The sequence below is a fragment of the Parasteatoda tepidariorum genome, chromosome 2, assembly GCF_043381705.1.
Source record: "Parasteatoda tepidariorum isolate YZ-2023 chromosome 2, CAS_Ptep_4.0, whole genome shotgun sequence".
Lineage (NCBI taxonomy): Eukaryota > Metazoa > Arthropoda > Arachnida > Araneae > Theridiidae > Parasteatoda > Parasteatoda tepidariorum.
The window spans coordinates 9,805,597-9,827,713 of NC_092205.1; the positions used below are offsets into that span (position 1 = coordinate 9,805,597).

The 22,117-nt window shown below is 31.4% G+C and overlaps 1 protein-coding gene across 2 annotated transcripts in view; it reads left to right on the plus strand.

Moving 5' to 3' along the window:
* The window catches only part of LOC107448812 (carboxypeptidase D), a 233,923-nt gene that overhangs the window by 158,199 nt on the left and 53,607 nt on the right, over positions 1-22,117 (plus strand). For both annotated transcript variants that reach the window (XM_021146849.3, XM_021146846.3), the window contains exon 2: positions 18,088-18,306. In XM_021146849.3, the coding sequence (XP_021002508.2) occupies positions 18,088-18,306 (219 nt within the window). The remainder of the gene's footprint in view (positions 1-18,087; positions 18,307-22,117) is intronic.

Here is a 22,117-nt window from a genome sequence, read left to right on the forward strand (position 1 = left end):
TAACAGAAATAAGTCAGGGTCCTTGGAGCTCATACTTGTATATCAGTTTTTTTTGTTGACGTTTCTCCTTAACAAATTAATATAATTTTAATTCAAATTTCTCAGTCCAGCTGAAGGGAACGGAGAATTTTGCCTTTCTGACTCTTAAAAGTAAAGCATTTCAGCAACATCCCATTGTGGGCCAGGGAAGGCTCCCCGATTTCGTAAATTATTTTGTACTGGCAATAACTTGTGAGATTGTGGTCAACACGGCTCGCAAGTAACACCTCTCAGAAAAGAAAAAGCCTCAGAACGGATCAATGTAGTAGTTCAACGTAAGGAACATAAACTACACAGTGAGGGAAAGCAAGATATTGCAACGTTCAGTCTAATAAAGGACCCAATTTCTCGTCTTACAACAAAACAATTTACAACAAACCGTCTTTACTCCCTTAGCTAGCTGGTAGACATTGATCTGAAGTTGGGCGGGTTTCAAGCCACTGCTGAGGATCGAATCCCAGTTCTTCCCAATGTATATGCTCAGCCAGCATGGCTTTTTGACCTTAAATATTTCACGGAATATTTCTTCTTATCACATGAATATTAAAACCAAGCGAGGGAAACACGATTCTTTTGTTTTATATTGAAAAATGATCCTTTAAACAATTTTTCATTCGTTGTTTGCATTTCATATTTACTTCATACAGAACCATAGAGTCATTTTGCGAAATGAACATGCATTTTCCTGTCTGCGATGTTCGGCTATCAATCTTCCACCAAATAGTTCTTGTTATAGTTTTGAGAGCGTTTAATTTCTTTCCTTCGCCAAACCGGTACGAGCATCGACGAAAGAAAGTGCAACAAAATTTACTCTCCTTTAACCTCGGGCAATATCATTAGATTTTTCATTTACACTGCAAACTCAATGAAAAACAAATCCCCTCTGGGCGTTCGAATATTTTCCTTAACCGTCTCTTAAGAAAGAATAGATGGATGGATCGAAAGAATTTCACATCATCGCTTCTCGAACTGAAGAAAGAACTTTTCCTGAAGGGAGGGCTACCCCCTATGACACCAACACGCCCACACGCAGCATGTGTTGACGCGATATTGTTCCACACTCTTCCATCATTCCCGAATTTATCGATAACAGAAGAACGAGGCTGAGTTTTCCCGCCTTATCGATGACGATCCCTTCGCGAGACTGACGTCATGATACCTCGATGTTCGAAGAGATTACCACATGATCGGTTTTTCCGCTTCTAGCTCTCTTTTTTTTTCGGTGCCTGGTGTTAAATTTCAAACACATTTTAGGGTTCAGAAAACGGAAATGAGATGGGTGGATGTGTGGAGTTGAGGTTTTATAGTCTTGGTTAAAGTTTCTTACTTTTTTTTTCCCCGAGTATAAACGAAAAACATTGGTATTTTATTGTTTGTTTTGATTTTGGGTTTGTAACGTTCTTTTTAGTTTCCAACTCTTCAATTGTTGGAATGGAGTCAGAGAAAAAAGTCGCCATTATTTTTAATAATTAGCGTAAATGTAAAAGGGACAGAAGCAGAAAAATTGATTCAAAAATGTATTTTTTAGTTTTGAAAAATTCTAAAAGCAGTTTTCCTTCGGCTTCTAGTGACCTTTAGTTTCTTTTCTATTTTTTTCTTCTTCCAGCTGCATTCGGATTATTTCTGAAAGTCGTAAAATTCATTTCCTCTGACTGATCTACTTGTAAATTGCGTAAAAATTTTAGATTTTTAAAAAAAAAATTCATTAGAAAGACCATTGTAAGCATTTAATGATATCGAACTTTTTTTAAACTGAAAGTTTAACAAACTGGAAAACGTTGAATGGTTCAAAAAAGTCAAATTACAAAAACAAACACCCTAAATCAAAAATAATTACTTCGTGCAAATAATAATATTTGTAAAAAGTTATTTAGTATTTAAACACTTAACAAAAGAGATCAAGCTACGTTTTAAATTCCTTACAGAGAGTTCAAACGACGTTCAGAAATCTGCATTTTCGCTCTCCTATACATTTTTTTACACTTTTCAGTGGTTTTATACTTTTTTTTTTTAGTTTTTAATTTCTTTTTAACGAAATTTCGCTTTTCTTTAAAATTTCATCTGCAAGTTATACTGAGGTAAAAAAATAAAAAAAGATCGGTAGTATTTAGGTGAGGCTCCCTACTTTGAGCACAAAATTTTCCCAGACTTGTCATTGTGTTGGGGCAGTTTATTAAACTTGCACGAATAAATATAACCATTCAGAAAGATTTTATTTTTATGTCAGTTGAAAACAAAAATGTGAAGTTAAAGTTATGTGGACTGTTCGGCATGTGATAAATTTCCATTTTGATTTACAAGAAGTGATTATTTACCTTTTTTTATTGTTCAGGATTATAATAATTTTATTTCTTATCCAGGATTGTAATAAAAATAATTGCTTATAATCATTATGCACAGTGAGAGAAAAAATGGTTTATCCTAAATAACTTTTGATCTAATGATTGGATTTTCAAGCTCTAGGACTCAATCTTAAAGACTCAAGGAGGTGACCTAAAATATGCGATTTAATAAGCGCAAACGATATAGTAAGTTGCCAATTTAGGCACAAAAACATATTTTCTCTAAATAAGCAGATCATATTTTTCGTCGGATTCAAATTTTTACTTTTTTTTCGTGTTTGGTCATATCTCGAGAATTTTTTAAACGATTTGAAAATTTTTCGCACACAATTATAAAATTCGTTTCTCCAAAGATAATTCCATGTAAAAAATAATTTATAGTAAATATTTATTATTTTATTTCAGAATGGTTGAAGAATTTTGAATTGCAACGCTTGAAATTTTTATGTCGTTTTAAAGAATATCAATTTACATGTAAAATACAAAATTTGAGCAAAATTGGTTGAATAGTTCCTGAGTAATTGAACTATGAAAAAGTCGGATACTTAAAATTCGATTTCTCTTGAACTATTAAACCATAATTAACAATTCTACCAATTTAATAATTTTCATAAATAGTATATGAAGTTTTGATACTTGAATTGAATGTAGGGTAAAAATTTCGATACAAAGAAAAAATTTGAAAAATTTGAAAAAATTTGGGAAAAGTGAAAAAAAAAAATTAGTTTCGAAACTGACATGTATCTTCTAAAACTACAAAAACTCATCAAATGATCTCAAAGGCACTTCTAGTGTTAATAATTCCCAAATTCCCGAAGTACATAGTCTTATAAATGAGGAAAATTTATAATTAAATACTAAAGATAAACAAAGAGGGTGTTAATAGATACTCGTGTGTTTAAAATGTACGAAAACTTTCGGTATATGCAAAGAGATATGTAGTTCTAACTAAAGGAAGAAGTAACGCACATACTATTCAACGTTACTTCCATTTTACATGCTCCAGTATTTCATTTCCTTCACATGCATTGCTAAATCGCAAAGGAAAGTTACGCATACACAAAGTCAAGAGACTTTGTTTAGATTCTAGATGTTCTGCTTTGGCAGCAGCATATGTTCATTTCATTTCTACTTCAGAAGGAATTGTAAATGTGTGCTTCCTGCTGCTCACGCCCGATTTTACAACGAAAAGAATGTTTTCTGCGTAACTTCGTTCGAAGTAGCAGGAAGGAAGTAATGGAAAGATTCGTTTTCAGAACTCTTGTTTCCGGAAATCGGCGATATGTTCATCCGGTTGTTATTATAAGTAGTTCAAACGATGTGTGATTATTTTGTTCCATATGATCCTTGAAAGAAGCGTTTCAGATGCAGTTTTATGTTTTGTTGGTTTTTCCCAACATGCCATGCGGATTTCTGCAATTGATAATGCAATGAGAATATATACGCTAAGTACTTGCTTCGATTAGGTACGGCGCAAAATTCAAAATGGAGCACATTAAATAACTTCTATTACATTATTCAGACTTTCAGTTGTAACGATGCCATTCTAATGGCTCTAAAGATATTAATATTTAAATACATTAATCAGTTTCGACAGACGATAATGGAAGTTGTGAAATCATACATTTAACGTTCCTGTTCTAAATACTTTACTTATTTTTTGGCTACTTAAAACCCTAAAAATAGCAGCCATCTAAAAAATAATATTTCAATAGTTCAGTTCCGAGTTCAAAAGCTCAAAATAATACTACCAAATAATATATAAACTAATATAAATTCGTAAAAAAACGAATTTATAGTTAACTGAACTCTAATTTCGTTTTTTTAGAAGAAAAAAAAACATAATATGAGTTTAGGTATGTTAAAATATGGTTATGGAAAAAAATGTTTGGTGTATAAAGCGTACCATTCATGCACTGTTTTAAATGGAGAATAGAAACTCGTTAAAATGTTTAAGTTTTTTATTGGTTGATATGAAGTGCGAAGAAAGTAGAATTTTAATATTGACTTTTTTTAGGATTGCTTAAATTTTGAAAAAGGATTTTTTTTTTAAAATCTACATCATATGTATATTTTTTAAAACAAATGGTGTAAAATAATCCATCAGTCTGAATGCATTTAAGTGACTGATTTTCGTCACATTATTTTTAAAATTTTTTCTTACCCTTTATTTTGTTCCTAAGTCCACTTTAAGCAGCCACAGATCTAAGTAAAAATGAAGAAATTGAAAAACTTCTTTACGAAAGCTTTAAATAAAACAATAAGGTCATCATGCGCGCACAAACAATTAAACAATTTTTATAACGAGGTCATACTTGGAAAACTCTCATTAAAAGAATTTTTCGTAAATTCCACGACCAGACGAGGGCTCTATCGAGCCGCTTCCTAATCAGTCTCTGAGCACAAATGTCTCTCAGCAGATAACTCTCGCCATAATTCTTAAGCCAAAACTTTTCCATAACTCAAGAGACGAGAGGCTAAATTTATAGAAATAACGGGCTCTCGCAAAAGTGGGCCGGAAGAATAGAATTTTAATTACAGGAGAGAGAAATTTCCCGAACATCCCTTGAAAAGTGGCCCGTGGTCTATTAAGAATGTTCCCTGGAGGAACGTTGGCTGTATTTCGTTTCCGCTTGGCTGGACGTCCTGTGAATATACCCCGGAGAATCGTTCGAATAGTTTTAGACACATATAAGTCATTTAAGATCAGTGCGTTAATGTTTTCCCCTCTCACTTATGAATTCACTGCAGAAAAGTGTTGAGCGCCTACTATTCCTTAACTTTAAAATTTCTCCAAATTTAAGCATTAACTTTCGTTTTTCTTAACAAAAAAAAAGGTAAAGTAATCTTAACAATCGAATTTTTTTAGGGATGAATATAACTCCCATTGTTTAAAATAATAAAAAATGTTAATTTAAGTAACACGGCTAAGGGGATAGAGCCCTCGAATTCCAATGAGGTGAACCGAGTTCGAGTCCCAGCGATGGCTGGTCGATACGAACCCCGCTACCAGATCGCACCGATCACAGTGCTAACGTGAAATATCTTCTGTTTCAGACGGATCATGGGTTAGAGTCCCCTTGCCGTCAGTCTAACGGTGGGATGTTTTCGAGGTTTTCCCCACCATGTAATGCAAGTACGAGTTAGTTCCATCAAAAAGTCGTGAACAAAGAAAACATTTCTCCCAATACTTGATCCAGGAGTTCCCTTGTCTTCTGGATTGGGTTCAAAATTACAAGACTATACGGAGTTGAACTTGTTTTCGCAAACAGAAAAATTAGATCGACAGTTCAACGACGGTTATAGAATAAAATTTAAATTATAAGTGAAGGAATAAGTGAACATTAAGGCATTTTAACATAATACTAATACAGAATAATTCCCATGGTTTTAAAAAATGAAAAATGTTAATTTAAGTCCTAAGTATAGGATTAAGTGAACATGAAAGCATTTTAACACACCTCTCATAATGCTAATACATAATAATTCTCATGGTTTTGAATATTAAAAAAAAATGTTTATTTAGGTTATAAGTATAGAAACAAGTGAACATTAAGTCATTTTAACATTATACATAATAATTCCCACGGTTTTTAAATCGTAAAAAAATATTTAAAGTTATATGTATAGGAATAAGTGATCAGTAGCACATTTCAATATAATGTTAATACATAATACATAACTCCCATGGTTTAAAATAATAATAAAAAATTATTATTTAGGTTATAAAGTTTATTCTTATCTCGCCCCGCCCTATTTTAGGGCATACGAGAGTTGATAAATACACAAATGATACCTTAAAAATACATAAATCTCTAAAAGTTACATCAACAGTGAATATAAAAATCTGAATATCTAAAATAATGTTCAGTACAATTCATGGTTATTTAGGTTATTTAGGTAATGGTTATTTAGGTTATAAGTAAAGGACGAAGTGAAGATTAAGGCATTTTAACATAATACTAATGATCTAATGAAATTGCATAAAATAATATTTGTTTTCAAGGTAAATACTATTTACCATTTTTTTCTCTCCTAATTTTATGCACTAAAAACAATATGTAAGATAACTAATGAAGTATTTTGTTAAACTTAACCCTCGCATCAGCCGACAAAAAATGTAAAATTTCCTTAATGATCAATTTTTTTAACTAAGTTTTCAATATATCTAAAAAAATTTTTTTTAATTTTCACATAAAATTTGAACCTGTATTTAGATTATTGTGATTTCTTTATAGGCATGGCATATTTTCTAGCTTATATAATCTCTTTAATCTCATAAGTTTAATTTTTTTAATTATTTATAATCCTGTTATAATTAAGCTAAATCACTTATTTAATTTTTATTACATTTTATAAAAATCAAATGCAAATATTTTCATTCTTTTCTTAACAATCATTGTAAAGGCTAACTTTTTTTTAAATTCAATACAAGCGTATAACTCATTATCGCGACATAATCGAAAATCGAAATCAATTTTTAATTTTATTTTTTATTTAAGCTACTTTAAGTGTTATATTATTTTCTAATGGTTGTCTTGGTGATAAAATTGAAACCTTATTATTTAAAATTTAATTCTAATAACTCTGGGTTTGATTTAGTTTTGACTATAGTATCTATTAACATCTCGCCAAATTTGGAATATCTTCCCATGCTCTTAAGGCTGCTTTTCGAAGCTCTGTGTCCAAGGAAAATAAAAAATCCATAGTTTAAGTGCCTAACACTTAAAGCAATGCGATTATTTTAAATTATATATCAGGGCTCGAAAAACCGCCCGTCCGCCCGTCCTCGGCGGTCAGAAATTCCCCGCGGACAACGAATTTCTCGAATCCGACGTCCGCGCGGACGGCCATTTTCCCGTCTTGATCTCTGTCATTTAAATTATTTCATAAAAGAAATAAATTATTTCATAAAAGAAATACTAGGTCACTATTAGTAACCCAGTACTTCTTTTATTACTGTATAATGTAATCGTAGTATTTGTAATCCTAGTAACTACTAATTCATTGCGTGCAATTTATATAAATGTTTGTAATAAATAAGAGAAAATTGTATTTTTATTTACTTAGAAGCTACGCGTTAGTTTCAAAAGAGCACGGGTACATTGTTAGACAAGCCGTCCTCGGGGACGGTTAAAATTTCTGAGATTTTTCGAGCCCTGTTATATATATAATTTTTCCGTGAAGGATCGAGGCGTTAGAACAGACAATTAACTTAAATATTTCAAAAAGTTTATAAAACATTTTTAAAAATCCCTAATTAGGTAACATTTTCCCGCCTAGATGAAAACTATCAAAATCCCAGCCTTATTCTCAGATTTTTTCAAATTTTATGAGCCCAAGTAATGCAGCATTAGAGTAAGCATTTAAATATTTAAAAAAGATAGATTTTAAACGTTTTTTTATTTTCACAAAACAGTGGCTTTCCTAAAAATATTGAAGTCGTTTTGCGCCATGTTCAAAATAAGCGTGGAGAGCACTGGCTTTAGATAGGTTAAACTTGACCTAACAGTTATGAGTAACAGTTTCAAATTTGTAGTAGTTATAAAAACAGCATATTATTCGCCAAAAAAAGTATCATTTCATATTACGACGGAGCCTTCGAAAACTTCGCGTCCGTTAGCAACTATGCATTTACTGGAACTTCTTGGCGTCAGGACTGGAAGGTCTCTCAGATGTCCGACGACCCCTCAGTCTGACTCTTAAATAGTATTACTAAATTGTTCGATAAAACTGGGTGTCTAGAACGAAACATTAACATTTATTACAAATTAACATTTTATTTCGTAAAAATAATAAGTTTCTGAAATTTTAAGTGCAGCCATATTTGTTCATTTTAAAAATGCTGCCTAATAAAGAAGAATGATTTTTGTTTGATTATATCTCAGTAGTTTCTCTGCGTTGAGATGAAATAACAATATACAATACTCCAAAAAAAGAACCATTTACGATAACTTTTGATCTAATGACCGGATCTTCACGTTCTAAGACTTAATCTAAATGATTCGAGGGGATGACCTCAAATTTGGTAATTGATTAGTTCAGACGATATTTTAACAAACATGCATCTCAGTGTATTTGGTACTTTTGCAGCAAAATATGCAAAAACAAATTTATTAAAAATTTGCGATTAATTATCCTTATTTTCTTGCTTTTTAAGCTGTAGCCATAGCAATAAGGGTAAGTAGATGCGTTTTATAAATTAACCCACTGACGGTTCTGCACGAAAAAGTATTTTAAATTGCAGTCCTCTCTGCATAGCAAAACCTGTTTTTCCATGTTATTAAATAGGGAAATAGTGTATTGGGGAAAAACCTTCCTCCAATTTAGGCCATTTGCTGAACCGCAAATGTGTTAATATTCGCATTTCGAATATTAAAATTATTTTGTAATCATAATTAAAAGTAAAACACACCGTAAACTAATTCTTCTTATTTGTTATTTATGAACATGCCGTTTTCTGGGATAAATAATGTTTTCAATATATAGTTAGAATAATTTTTGTTCCCCAAACCATTAAATGTTCATCTTCTTACACACGAATTCATCTTCTTACATAGTATTTCTATTCTTTGATCTCTATGCTATTACCGAAATTGAAAAGCAAAATGCATGGAGTTTTTCCTTTATAAATAAATAAATAAAAATATAGCAGGAAAATAAAATCAAAATGTAACATTGCTAGACTTATTATTTATTACAGTTCATAAAAAATGTAAAAAAGCAACGGTAGTTCATAGAACAGTTGTACTACTATTTGTTATTTCACGAATAATAAGACTCCGAGAAATATTCCTCATTTCTATATTGGTTTAGACTTTTTATACAATGTTTTGTTTCTGTTTTTTTAAGTGTTATGAAGGGAAAAAAATATTGTCAGTGAAAAACGCGAGCTATCTTGTTATGAAACAAAGGGAAATAAAAACTTTTTACTCTAACCCAAATGCAACTTCTCTGTAATAGTAGCTAAAGCTCAGCGCCATCTACCGTTGAAACACTACATTTGAAAGAATGAATTTTTGAATACTTACCCGGCAATTTAATTTACGTTTGTGTGTTTTTTTTCATTACATTTTCCTTTCTTTTGTTTCGTAAATAAATTACGTTCCTAATTCTTTTCCATTGGCTAAATCCAAAAGGAAAACTTATTCCAGGGAAATGGAATACAAAACGAAGGAACAACGTGAATGGAATATTAAAAAAAAAGTTCTAACGTCACATTTGTAAAGTTTTTGATACAATTCAGCTTTCAGAGTTGAATAAATAGAAATGCAGAAGAAAAAAAAAGTTCTTTTCTATCTGTTTGCTCATGAATCACCTAAGCAAGGCTAGTGAAAGGGGATTACAAAATCTAAATTTAATTCAAGATTTGACAGACATATTAATTAAACCTCGAAATGTAATTTTAAGAAGAAATAAATTATTTGAATAAAAGGAAAAGTTTTTACTTTTTTCGACTGTCACATACAGAGTAACGTTGTTTTATATTTTAGAATAATGTATCGTATCTGTGAAAGTTTCTTTGTTTCCATTTTGGAAAAATTTATTTTATCTGTCTAATCCTAATTTATATTTCTTTCACATAAATTTACCATTAAACTATTCAATAATCAATTCAAGGAAATATTTCATTAAAATAAATATTGGTATAACTGGGTTTTTTTTTTAGTGAGATAAATAGTAGGGTACGATTTTATTTGTTTTATTATATACATTGAACTTATCCGGGACAGATGAAATAAAAGACAAGATAGAAATGATGTATTGAGGACTTCCCAAATTGTGGTGGGGAGCAAAAAGTCTGAAAAAAAATATTTTCCAGAATAAAGTCAAAATAATTAAATAAAATTTTTAAAAAAAATAGTAATATAAACAAAACAGTATAAAACAAAAGTAATCGAGGCTAAATATTTACTGTATGAGCCAAACGGGCGGACTATCGCAAGCTCATTGGAAGGGAAGAATAACACAATTTTTTTAAAATCTCTTCGGAAGATGTTGAGCCATGGTGGCTCAAGGAATAGATCGCTCGCCTCTCAATGAGGTGACTAGAATCACAGCGATGGCTGGTTGATACGAACTCCGCACCCATCTCACACCGACCATAATGCTGACATAAAATATCCTGAGTGGTAGATGTCTTATGGGTTAGAGTCCCTCTGCTGTCAGGCTAACTATAAAAGGTTTTTTAATTTTCCTCTTCATGTAACTCAAGTCTGGGTTAGTTCCACCTAAAAGTCCTCTACGAAGGCTAGTTTCTCCCAGTACTTGATCCAGGAATTCCCTTGTCTTGTGGATTAGGTTATAAATTAGCTACGGAAGCCTTGGTGGTCGTTAACTCAAAATCAGATCGGTTGTTCAACGACGGTTATTAAAAAAATGATGAAACTACGGCCGGGATAGCATGGTCTGTAGGGCGTGTAGAATTCCCGTGTACTAAATGGTGACTGGTGCACGTTAAATCTGTCGGAGTCACGAAGTCCTCCTAGTTCCCATAACAAATCAATACCGCTGGGGGTACTGACCTAGAAATTAACTTGTCCTCAGGATTGAGTTCAAAATTATAAGGCTACGGAGTTGAACATTGGTAGCCGTAATTTCAAATTTGGACAGGCTGTTCAATGACGGTTAGAAAATAAAACAAGATGATGAAACTGAGCAGTGGTGGAACAGAGAATAGAGCTGTGTGCCGCGTTCGAATCCCAGCGATGGCTGGTCGATGCGAATTCCGCACCCAGCTCACACCGATCACAGTGCTGACATAAAATTTCGTCTTGGGCAGACGGATCATCGGTTAGAGTCCTCTTGTCATCTGGACAACCATGGGAGATTTTCGTGGTTTCCCCCTTCATCTACCGCAAAAATTTTCAGGTTAGTTCCATCTAAAAGTCCACCACGAAGACTTGTGTCTCACTAGATCCAGATGCTCCCTACTCATCTGGATTAGGGTAAATATTACAAAGCTACGGAGTTTAACCTTTGTTGTCGTTAACTCAAAATCAAATCGGTTGCTCAGCGACGGTTGCAAAATAAAAATGAAATAAAATAAAATGATGAAACTAAAATCAGTTTCCAGTTATCAGAAATTAAACCTAATATTTCAAAATTGTGCCAGCTAAATCAACTTCCCTGCCCTTTTTTATTTATTTAGCTGACTTGGTTCCTTATTTATAGTTATTTGACTGCTTTGCTTGAATATGGTAAAATAACAATTGAATAAATTGTTATTTATCCATTTTTTCCTAAGAAATTTCTAACCGCGTAGTTTCCGTGTGTTTCAACGCTCCAACGTGAACGCAATCACCTAACAGTCACGGTTATTTGATTATGGCACCATTCGAACTATTCGACCACCCACTATTCTAAGCAAGAAAAAAGAACATGCAAATCAAGACCAATATTTTTGGTATTTAGGAGAAACAAAATCCCTTTAAATCTTTTCCCACTAAAACTGAAAGTAAATCTTTTACAATAAAAATTAGTTCCTAAAACTTTAATGTGATATATAATAGCTTCGTTTTCTTGACTTCAAACATCGAAAACAAAATCTCAACTAATTTAGCATTTCCCTTAATTTGTTTGCTAATCTAACTTTACGACATAAAACTCTGACACACCGCCATTGTTCTATTATTCCTTTCTTGTTCGAATTAGTAATTAAGCTGTAAGCAAGAATGTCATGAATAATTTAAAATGAAGACACGCTCTCAAATAAAACTGACATTTCTACCGTGTGTTCGTTATCTTCGAAGCATACAAACCCTTCAGAAAGAGCATTTTCGGTATCTTAACAAATCGCATTAGTAAACACGGTGCATTTACCTAACATACATTAGTTTAATCTTAATTGTCTGAATGTCTGTTGAATGTCTTAGGCTGACAAAGCCGTCACTGATGTTGTAACTAACTTTGCCCATTTCAGGATTTTGAGAGGGATTATTCTTCACTTAGAAACTCAAATGTTCCAGATTTTGTATTTGCTGTTGTACAATAAGTAGAGTAATTAAGAAAATCTTAATCAAATATAAACATTTATAAGGAGGTAAAAGCATTTTTTTTGTGTGGTTTAGTTAGAAATCACCTATAAATCAAAGAACGAAAGGTGATTAGTTATTAATTTGAGTTAGAAACGTGATTTATTAAATCTATGTACAATGATTTTTAGGTCGGGATAGCTTGGTTGGTATTGCGTTGGGCCCATGTCCAAGAGGTTGTGAGTAATATCCCCCCGGCCGAAGACTCCCCGTGTAGTAAATGCTGGCTGGTACGCGTTAAATCTATCGAGTCACAAAGTCCTCCATGTTCCCATTACAAATCCCATATCAAACCTCTAAGGGTACCGAATTCGAGATTGATCGTTTTCTGGTTCAGGTCAAAATTACGATCCGTGGATGAATGAATGGGAGCGTCATGTTCTTGACCATAAATAATGTCAGTGAGAAACAAGAAACTCACACTCTGTCTTAAATGCGCTTGGTTTAGCCAAGCAGGATGGATTGGCAATTGGCAAAAGAAACAACAACAACAGTGTTTTTTTTTAAATGCTTCCTTGGTCATTTTGCGCTGCTGAATTCCTATACCGTCGAGTTACAAAGTGTTATTTTTAAGGAATGTTTTCTAAAAAGTGACAGTTAATAGAATTTTTCTAGATGTTTCTTAATTGAAATTTGTTTCCAGTAGGTTTGCATTATCTTAACGAGAATTTTAATTTTAAATATTTATTAGAATATGGTAAGAATATGGAAATTTTTGGAAAAATTTCCGAAAGAAAATTTCCTTTTTGTTAATAATAGTTTTGCTCGAAATAAGCATTTACGCAAAATCTACCTCTAAATACTGTAAATAATACAAGGATTATAGTTCACGAATTCATGTTTATTGCAGCTGTAATTATAAGGAAACGTTCCTCTGGTCTAGAAATTCGCATTTTGGGAAGAAGCCAATAAAACGAATAAACGAGAGAAATGTTAACCAGTAGCCACAAAGAATTTTTGAAAAAACAGTTAGAATAAAAAAGAAAATGGTACTAGAATTTTGAGAGTTTGATTTTTATTATAAAGTAAAACTTAAAATAAGTCGTATTTGTTAACACTATTGAAATCTGTAACCTAACAATTTTGAAATATGGTAGTTGAAGTGGCCACATTGCATAATAATATTAAAATGTTTCAATCAAATGATAACGTTTCTCAAGATTGTAATAATAAACTGTTCGAAATTTCTCAGAAAAAATGGTTAAAAAGCAAAATTTATTTAATTTTTATTTTGCCACACTCAAGAAAAACAGTTAATGACCGTAAATAAGATGTTATTCAAACTGTTAACTGGGAGAAAAAACGTTTATTAACTGTTTTCGCATAATACGGTTAAACAACCAGAATTTTACAGCACCAACTAGACACATTCAATGAAAACACTGAGATCTTTGTAGACGGGTACATATTATAGCCGAGAAGGCAAAGTACAGAATGGAGGTTCGATTCCCAGCTTTGACACCACACTGATTCCTCCATTTTACCATAAACTGTATGGTAATGCAATTGATAATTAATGAATGGTATTTAATGGTATGGTAATTAATTTGATGGACGGAAAGCTGCCGGTTGTTTTACTATAATTTTAGAAAGAAAATCCTAACAGTGTATTCTTAACTGAAGGATATTTTTCAACAAACTATAATTTTTAAAGAGCAAGGCTATTCAAGATATAATTATGTGCCATAATTATGTGCCAAATGACTAAAAAATGTTGTAATGCATTACCAAATTTTGCTGGTTTTGAGACATCTAGAGACTATTTTATTCATATATTGAAAACCTTAAACTTCATCTGTTGTTTTTGTATGCCATTAAGGCAAGGGGTACGGTTATTCTTGTTTTCCAGTGGAGCCATCTATAGCCATGAATTCCACTTCTGATACACCCGCACGTCCCACCCGCATATAGGGCGGACCCATTCATGTATCCATTCATTCATCGACAGATCGTAATTTTGACCTGATCCAGAGAACGATCAATCTCCAATCCAGTACCCCCAAGGCATAATTTGCTATGGCAACAAGGAGGCCTTTGTAACCCAACAGATTTAACGCGTACCAGTCACCATTTATTACACGGGGAGTCTTCGGCATGCTGGATTTGAACTCCAGTTCTCACGAATAGAAATCCACGCACCCTATACCAGCTATCCAATCTGGCTATACCAGCCCTTTAAAATTCATTTCTCATTTACATTTAAAATATATAAGAGTGCTTTTCTTCTGTTGCCCTAATATGCATGAAGAAATGTTTGGTCTAGGAGTCGAATCATTATTCATAAAGTAACACTGTTTGAAATTTATCTAGGATTTGGATTATATGAAGTGTATAAGAAGATTATATGGTGAAGCTACTCTAGGAATTAAGTCTATGCAAACCACCGTTCAACCATAATTTATACACTGGATTGTTTTAATAGCATGTCAAGTTCATAATTCTCTTTAGAGAGAATAATTCATGATTTTCATTTTTAAATTATAGATTGGTAAAGATGGAAATTTGCTAAGAGTTAGTTTATCTCTGTAAATTTAAAGCTTGCATCTAAATAAATACAGATAAATTGAAGTTATGCTTTCTGTTTAAATAATTTATTTTACTTAAATATTAATTTCCCTCAGGAAATAATCACTTTTGAGAACTCGCTATCACAGTGTTAATATTCAGTGTTGCATATTTAGAGTCAAGATTTTAAGTGAAAAAAAATACTACTCTCTTTATAGAATATCTTAAGCAGAGTTCTTTAAATGGTGGCAAGCGACAGAATGATTTTTAATCTGTATCGTGCATATTTAACATACACTTTCCACGAAATTAAAGTTTTATTTCCTTTTATAGAATGGTTTTCGTTTATTTAAAGCAACACTACAAACTGAAAATTTAAATTTATATCTTGATTCAAATATCTATCTAATTTGTGCAACCGACTATAAAAACATGAAGACTTGCTATAATTTGAGATATGTTATTCTAAGGAACAAATCAAACTAAAAATCTTTTTTTCTTTTAAAAAAAAAGCACTTAAGAGTAAATATTAACAAGCACGCACAGCTGTGATTATGTTTAAAAAATTAAAAAAAAAAGAGAGGAATTTTGATTTTTTATTAACATAAGAAACACATTATAGAAATAAAAGTTATTTTTTTACATTTTTTTAAAAGAAAAATAAACCACTTTAAACAGATGAAACATGATTTATTTATAACTTCTTTACATCCTGACCATAATGACTGCAGTTAACTTCAGTTTTTATTGCAGAAATTTGAAAATGATTAAAAAATCAATCATTTTTAACGGTATTTTTAATGACCTTACGAGTGTAAAGCTTTATTTATTAGATTAATTTTTATCAATGGATGCATAAAAACATTTTAAAAATTAATGATCTTGCATTTTATGGGGATCCGTAAACTTTTCAAAATTTGTTTTATTAAAGTTTCTTCTTTTGAATTTAAAAGAAAAACATACTTGTACGTTTTTAAAAGTTAAACTATCTTTTAATTTTTTAACTAACGTTCTACAGAGTAATCTAATAAAATATTCAATTGCTATTTTACAGTTGGTATTCTTTGGGGAATAATCCGAAAGGATTTCGAATTATAATGGCTGACATAGAATTTTTTCTTAAAATTTAAAAGATAACACTGGCGAACATGTTTTTTTGTTTTCTGTTGCATGAGATATTTCAACGGATCTTGGATATTTACATGCCGATGATTTCAAACTTCCAATATATAGTTTTTTTTCAAATTACATGTTTAGTCTATCACTAGTCGAAACTTGCAAGTTTAAAAAAGTTACTTATAACAGGGGGACATGTAAATGTTACCACGAATTTTTGAAGCAGTTAAGGCACAACATTAAGAATAAAATTGCTTGACAAACCAGGCATAGCAAGGTCGTCATACACCGCTCGGCTGTGCTTCCTAATTATGAACGTCGTGTGCTTCAGAACAGATCATATTAGGAAGTGCTCCTAGCTGCACACGACGACATTTCCGGTCTTGGGTTCCAATGTAATATAATCTTGCGATATTAAACACAACATTTAAGTGACCCCCTGTTATATATAATGCTTTCAAAACTTGTATATTTCATCTGCAATGGGAAAAAAGGACAATTTTAAAGAAATTATAGGCTGAGGAGCAAAACTAATTTCATGTTTCAAGTCCCCACACCCGAATTTGGCAAGATTAAGCATTTCAAAGAATGAAAAAAAAATTTGTTCTCCAGTTTAATTTTTAAAAAACAAAAACAACAAACAAAACAACAAACGAAAACAGTTAGTGGAATAATCTAGTTGTGACAAACAAAAACAGTTAGTGGAATAATCTAAATTTAAAATTGACTCTTAGTTCTTATATTCTTTATCGCTCATTACTCGAGACTTGGCGAATTTGATGATGTATTTTTCAAGATTATATGGATTCAAGGTGAAAATTTCTGCAATTTTGTCTGATAAATTGCCGAAATTCTTTTAAAAAAGTAATATGAAAAGAAAACACTGGTTAAGGAATAAGTAAATAAAGGCATCATAAGAAAGCTTAAATATTAATGAATACTTTTTCCTTAAGATTAAATACTAACGAATAATAGGATTGAAACTAAAAAACAAACATTGATTAAAAGAACAGCGACCAAAAACAAATGCTATTAAAAAAAACAACCAAGAAAGAAAAAGTGATTAAAAATATAACATTAAAACAAACATTATGAAAAAAAATACAATTTTAAAACCTCGGTCTTACTGAAAAGTATATTAAAAACGAAGAAAATTTTTTTCTTTGTCATTCGTAAATCTAAAATGAAGGGGTGGGAATCACTTTCAAAGGAGGTGAGGAGGAGTTTAGTAATAATAGAAAACAAGTAATGCCATTTATATTTTATAGTTTTAGGTCTGACAAAGAAAATATCTTTTCCTTCCCTACAAACTTTAAAATGGTATTTAAGATATTAAGTTCCAGGTGCAATTTGGGCACTTTATATAATCTAGGAAAGATTTTTTTGACGATGCATATTTTTGTGGTGGGGAAGAAACAATTAAAATTTGCCTTAAGGAAAAGAGCTCCAGAAAAGATTTAAAAGCTCTAGCTAATCGAAAATGGATCGACATTTTACTTGAAAGGTTCTACCTAACGAAATATAAAACGTACGCTTAGTACGCATTAAGCAGTTTTAAAATTATATTTCTTTTCTTCTTTGCAAACTGCATGATGAAGTAATACTTAAGTTGTATCTTGTTACGCAACTTATCATGCATATTATGAAGCATAACGTATTTTAATTTCATTAAAAACAGCGTAATACACAAATAGTAAATTTTCTTTATTTTATCCTATAGGCGTTATAACGGTGCACCTTCAACGGTAAGATAGATGATGCGGATGATAAAACAGAGATGATAAAACAGAGATGATTTAATCGAATTTTAATATTTAATTTTATGCTACTTTAATGTTTAAACTGTATATTTATATCTTCAGTATGGTGTAACCTTTGTCGAATTACAATTTCTGTTTTAACCATTCCTGTTATTTATCCTACTGGTGAAGATACACCATTGCGATAACAAAATGCGTATAGGTTTTAATAGAACACTTACTATTTCTGATTTTAATTGCTGTTTGTATTGAGAAAATCAACATGATCACATGTTAATTTGCATATTTCAGTGAGAGAGCACCAAGCTGTGATGAAGCCAGCAATCTGGTACACCTCGGGTTTTGTTGTGTTTCTTTTCTACCTCTACCTCAGTGCCATACAACAAGTAAGAGGCATACAGATAGACTTCAGTTACCACAATTATGAACAGATGACCAAGTTGCTGCATGACATCAGCAGGGAACATCCAGACTTTGCACTACTCTACTCCATAGGAAAATCTGTGCAAGGTAAGAAAACTTTCTTATCAACCCTCCTTCCTCGTAGATTTTGTAACTATCGTCCCGATCGAGCTGCGATGACTCAGAGGATAGAGTTCCCTCGTCTCCTAATCAGGAAATCCAGGTTCGATTTCCAGCGTTGGCTGGTTTATACGCAATATGAGCCAGGCTCGCACCAACTACATTGTTGACATAAAATACCATGTAATAGATCATGGGTTAGTAACTGCTTACAGTCGAAAACCATGGAGTAACGCCTCCATGTAACGAAGATGCGAATTAGTAAAAAACCTCTCCACGAAGACTATTTTGCTCCAATGCTTGTTCCAGGACTTACCTTGCCCTCTGGTCAGGGGTTTAAAATGACACGGAGTATACATAGTTAAACATTGTTGGTAGTCGTGAACTCAAAATTGAGTTGACTTCTCAAGATCGGTTTTTAAAATAAAATTTTAAATAATTTCATCTGACACTGGTTTGGTTATTTTGTGTAATATTTGCTCCGTAGTTTATCGAAATCGGACAGCGATTTTGTTCTCTTTTCTCCTAAAAATTCACTACCAATTCCAAAGATTAATAATTTTACGATTTCATCTTTGACAAAAATTCTGAAAATATATATGAAGGTTGGCGATTTCAAAACACCACTGTAAACCAAGTTAATTGTTTGTTGCCTTTTTTCATACAAAATCAGAACGGTTTTGTGCTAACTCACTTTCGCATCTCTCTGAACTCGTAACTGAAACATGCCAGATATTTTCTTGAATCGTATGTTCAATGAATTATAAATCAAACTTATTTGTAGTCTAGAGAATCAGATTTGAATAGGTTGAAAGTAAATTTTATGAGTATGGAAAAAATTTAGCGGTTTAAGTCTGATATTTAGCAATAATATTAAATCATTAAATTAAAACTTTTCAACACATCAATCTTTCATGCATAAAAAAAGTGAAGTGCTTTTTTTTTTTTCTTGATTTCTTTAGATAACTCTTTATGCAATTATACTTCGTTGCAAGTTAATACAAGACCATTGCCGTATAGCATTTTAAAAATCGTCCGGGACAGCATATAGTTCTGTTTTATTTCGTTATTAAATGATATAAATTCGATTTCAAGGCAATGTAAAAGCACTTTTAAGTCAAACACGTCAAACAGAAATTTCTTTCGTGCTATCTTTTACGATATATGTCACGGAATTATTAAAAAAAAGTTTATAATTTCAAAGTTTTGCTGGAATACTTGATTTGGCGACAGATTTCAATAAATAAGAACATCCGTTCTTAAAAAAGAAATAACTGTAGAACGTTGCATGAATCTAAAAATCATTGCATAATATTCGAAAATTGACACAATTATACGTCTTTCTATTCGTATCTAAAGAAATTAATGAAAAATAATAAAAATTGTTTCTTTGCAGACGATTTTCTTCTACAGTGAAACAAAAGTAAAAATTACATGTCTCGCAATTGATTTGTTAAGGCCAAGTCAGCATAAGACACGCTATTTTTAGTGGTTCAATTAAATCCAATGCTCTTACAACGTCATATAGTTGTTTCTTTTTCAAGAACGAATGTTCTTATTTATAGAACTATGTCACCAAGTCTAGTAATCGAGAAAAACTTCGAAAATACAAATTTTTCTTACTAATTCTGTGATATATATCGCAGAAGATAGCAAGAATTAAATTTCAATTTGACATGTTTAACTTTTAAAAGCTTTTAAATTGCTTTGAAAGCAAATTTGTACAATTTGATAACTAAATAAACTGGAACTATATGGAGTTGCGGAAGATTATTTAAATCCAAAACCGCAATGGTTCTTCCAGCGGAGTATAGTCAATATCAAGTTAATTTTTGAAAAAGTGGATTATGATAACATAATTTCCTTATTGAAATTCGTCTGAGCAAAACACTTTTATCTACCATAATATATTTATAATAAAATTTTTATATGCTTACAAATTTAGCATATATGCTCGTCTTTCAAAAGAAATAAGATAAATGAATAAGAGAAAAAGTAGTCATTCAGTATAAATTTATGCTACATTCATGTAAAAATCATTTATCACTGTTTATAAAAATTCGGTAGTTAATTGGATAAATAATCAAAGAAGGGACACTTTTACTAAACGTTTAAAATTCCCGAACATTTGCAACGTAAAATTTTTGTTTTTGAAAATACATGATTTAGCACAGCGCAATTTAAAAATATCGCCTAGTTAGTGCCTTGTTTCTGAAATGCCCTAAGAAACCACAAAAGGCAAAAAACAGTTATCTTTCACCCAAAAGAATTCACATTCTTCCATGTTTCTCCTTTTTCTAATTCTCTTAAATTTGCTGCAAATTAAAATCCTCCTCCGACCAAATTCAATTAGCTCGAAGCAAACTAACTTTAAGATGAAGTTGGAAGCAACTGTAGATCTTTTGCTCTTCAATTTGTACTCGATGTTAAAGATGAATTTAATTTTTTAAACTAGATTGTTTGAAGTAATTCAATTAAGGCATCTGTTTCTTTTCTTGTCTACCACCACTTGAAACCTATTCCAATCATGTTGTTGTATATACTCGGAAATAATTTTCTTTTGCAGTAAATTACTTTTTTTTAATAGTTTCGATATACTGATTAAAACTTCGCTTAAAAATTTTAGTTTTTTTCTCTGTTATATGCATTAATTTAAATAATACAGCTAAATATTTCATTAGCTAAGAGTAATCAGCATCTTGCTCACTACCACGGGCTCAATCTGGCTCAAATTGAGCCGAATCAAGCATGCGTATTCACTTATCTGGAATGAGATGAAAGATTAAACAATTATCTTTTTGAAATCTTATGCACTAGAACGACAGATCAAGCCTATTTGGCCAATATAATTCTTTCTTGATTTGTAATTCAAAAAGTTACTTATTGAAATTGTTGAGTCTTTTGACCCTCCAGTACTTGATTCAATTCGAGTTTTCGTTTAATCATTCACACGTTAGCCTTATAGAAACGAATATATATAATGACGGAATGGACCAGAGTGGCCCCTTTAGTTATTTTGGTAAAAAAATCATAACCCCAGGTCGGTGTGGGTGTAAGATACCCTTTGGTAAGTACAGGGTAACCCAGTTTCAATAAAAAACAAAAGTATTTCAACATATTTATAAGTATTAGAAAATTGTAATTAGATTATTAGAAAAGGAAACTCAACTATCTAAAACTAATGTATGATATAAGTCAATGTATTGAAAAATTCGTGTTCTTTTTAATCAAATATTTTAGTTAACGAAATCGTTTAAAATATCATATAATTTCGGCGATCAAGTCTGTAATAGGTTTTCATTAAATTAATTACGATTATATTTTAAGATTTTGGATGTTTAATTGATTTACACAGAATAAACTAAATGTACAACTCTGGACTTTTCAATCTTTCAAGGTATACATCAATGTTCAGCCTTTCTAGTGTTAAATCACGTTTTTTTCCAACGGAGCAGTGGACAATATCGTTCTTACGATGTAGAGGCATTTTATAAGAACATTAATATAAAGAAATTATTAAATGAATCCTTATATATATATATATATGTTGTAATCAAGAATTAACAACATTAGCAGAAGACTTGCCGAATGCATAAAAAGTTTAAAAAAATTATTTTAATAATAAACATGTTTTTTTTGTTTAGTTTGAAAACTAAATACTTTTATACTCCATTTAGCTTTTTTCGATTAAATAAGCAATTGACGCTGTTTTTCAAATATATCTTGAAACCAAGGAAAATAAAAATGCAATAGTTTAAGTGCCTTACACTTGAAGCAATGCGATAATTTTGGACTATAT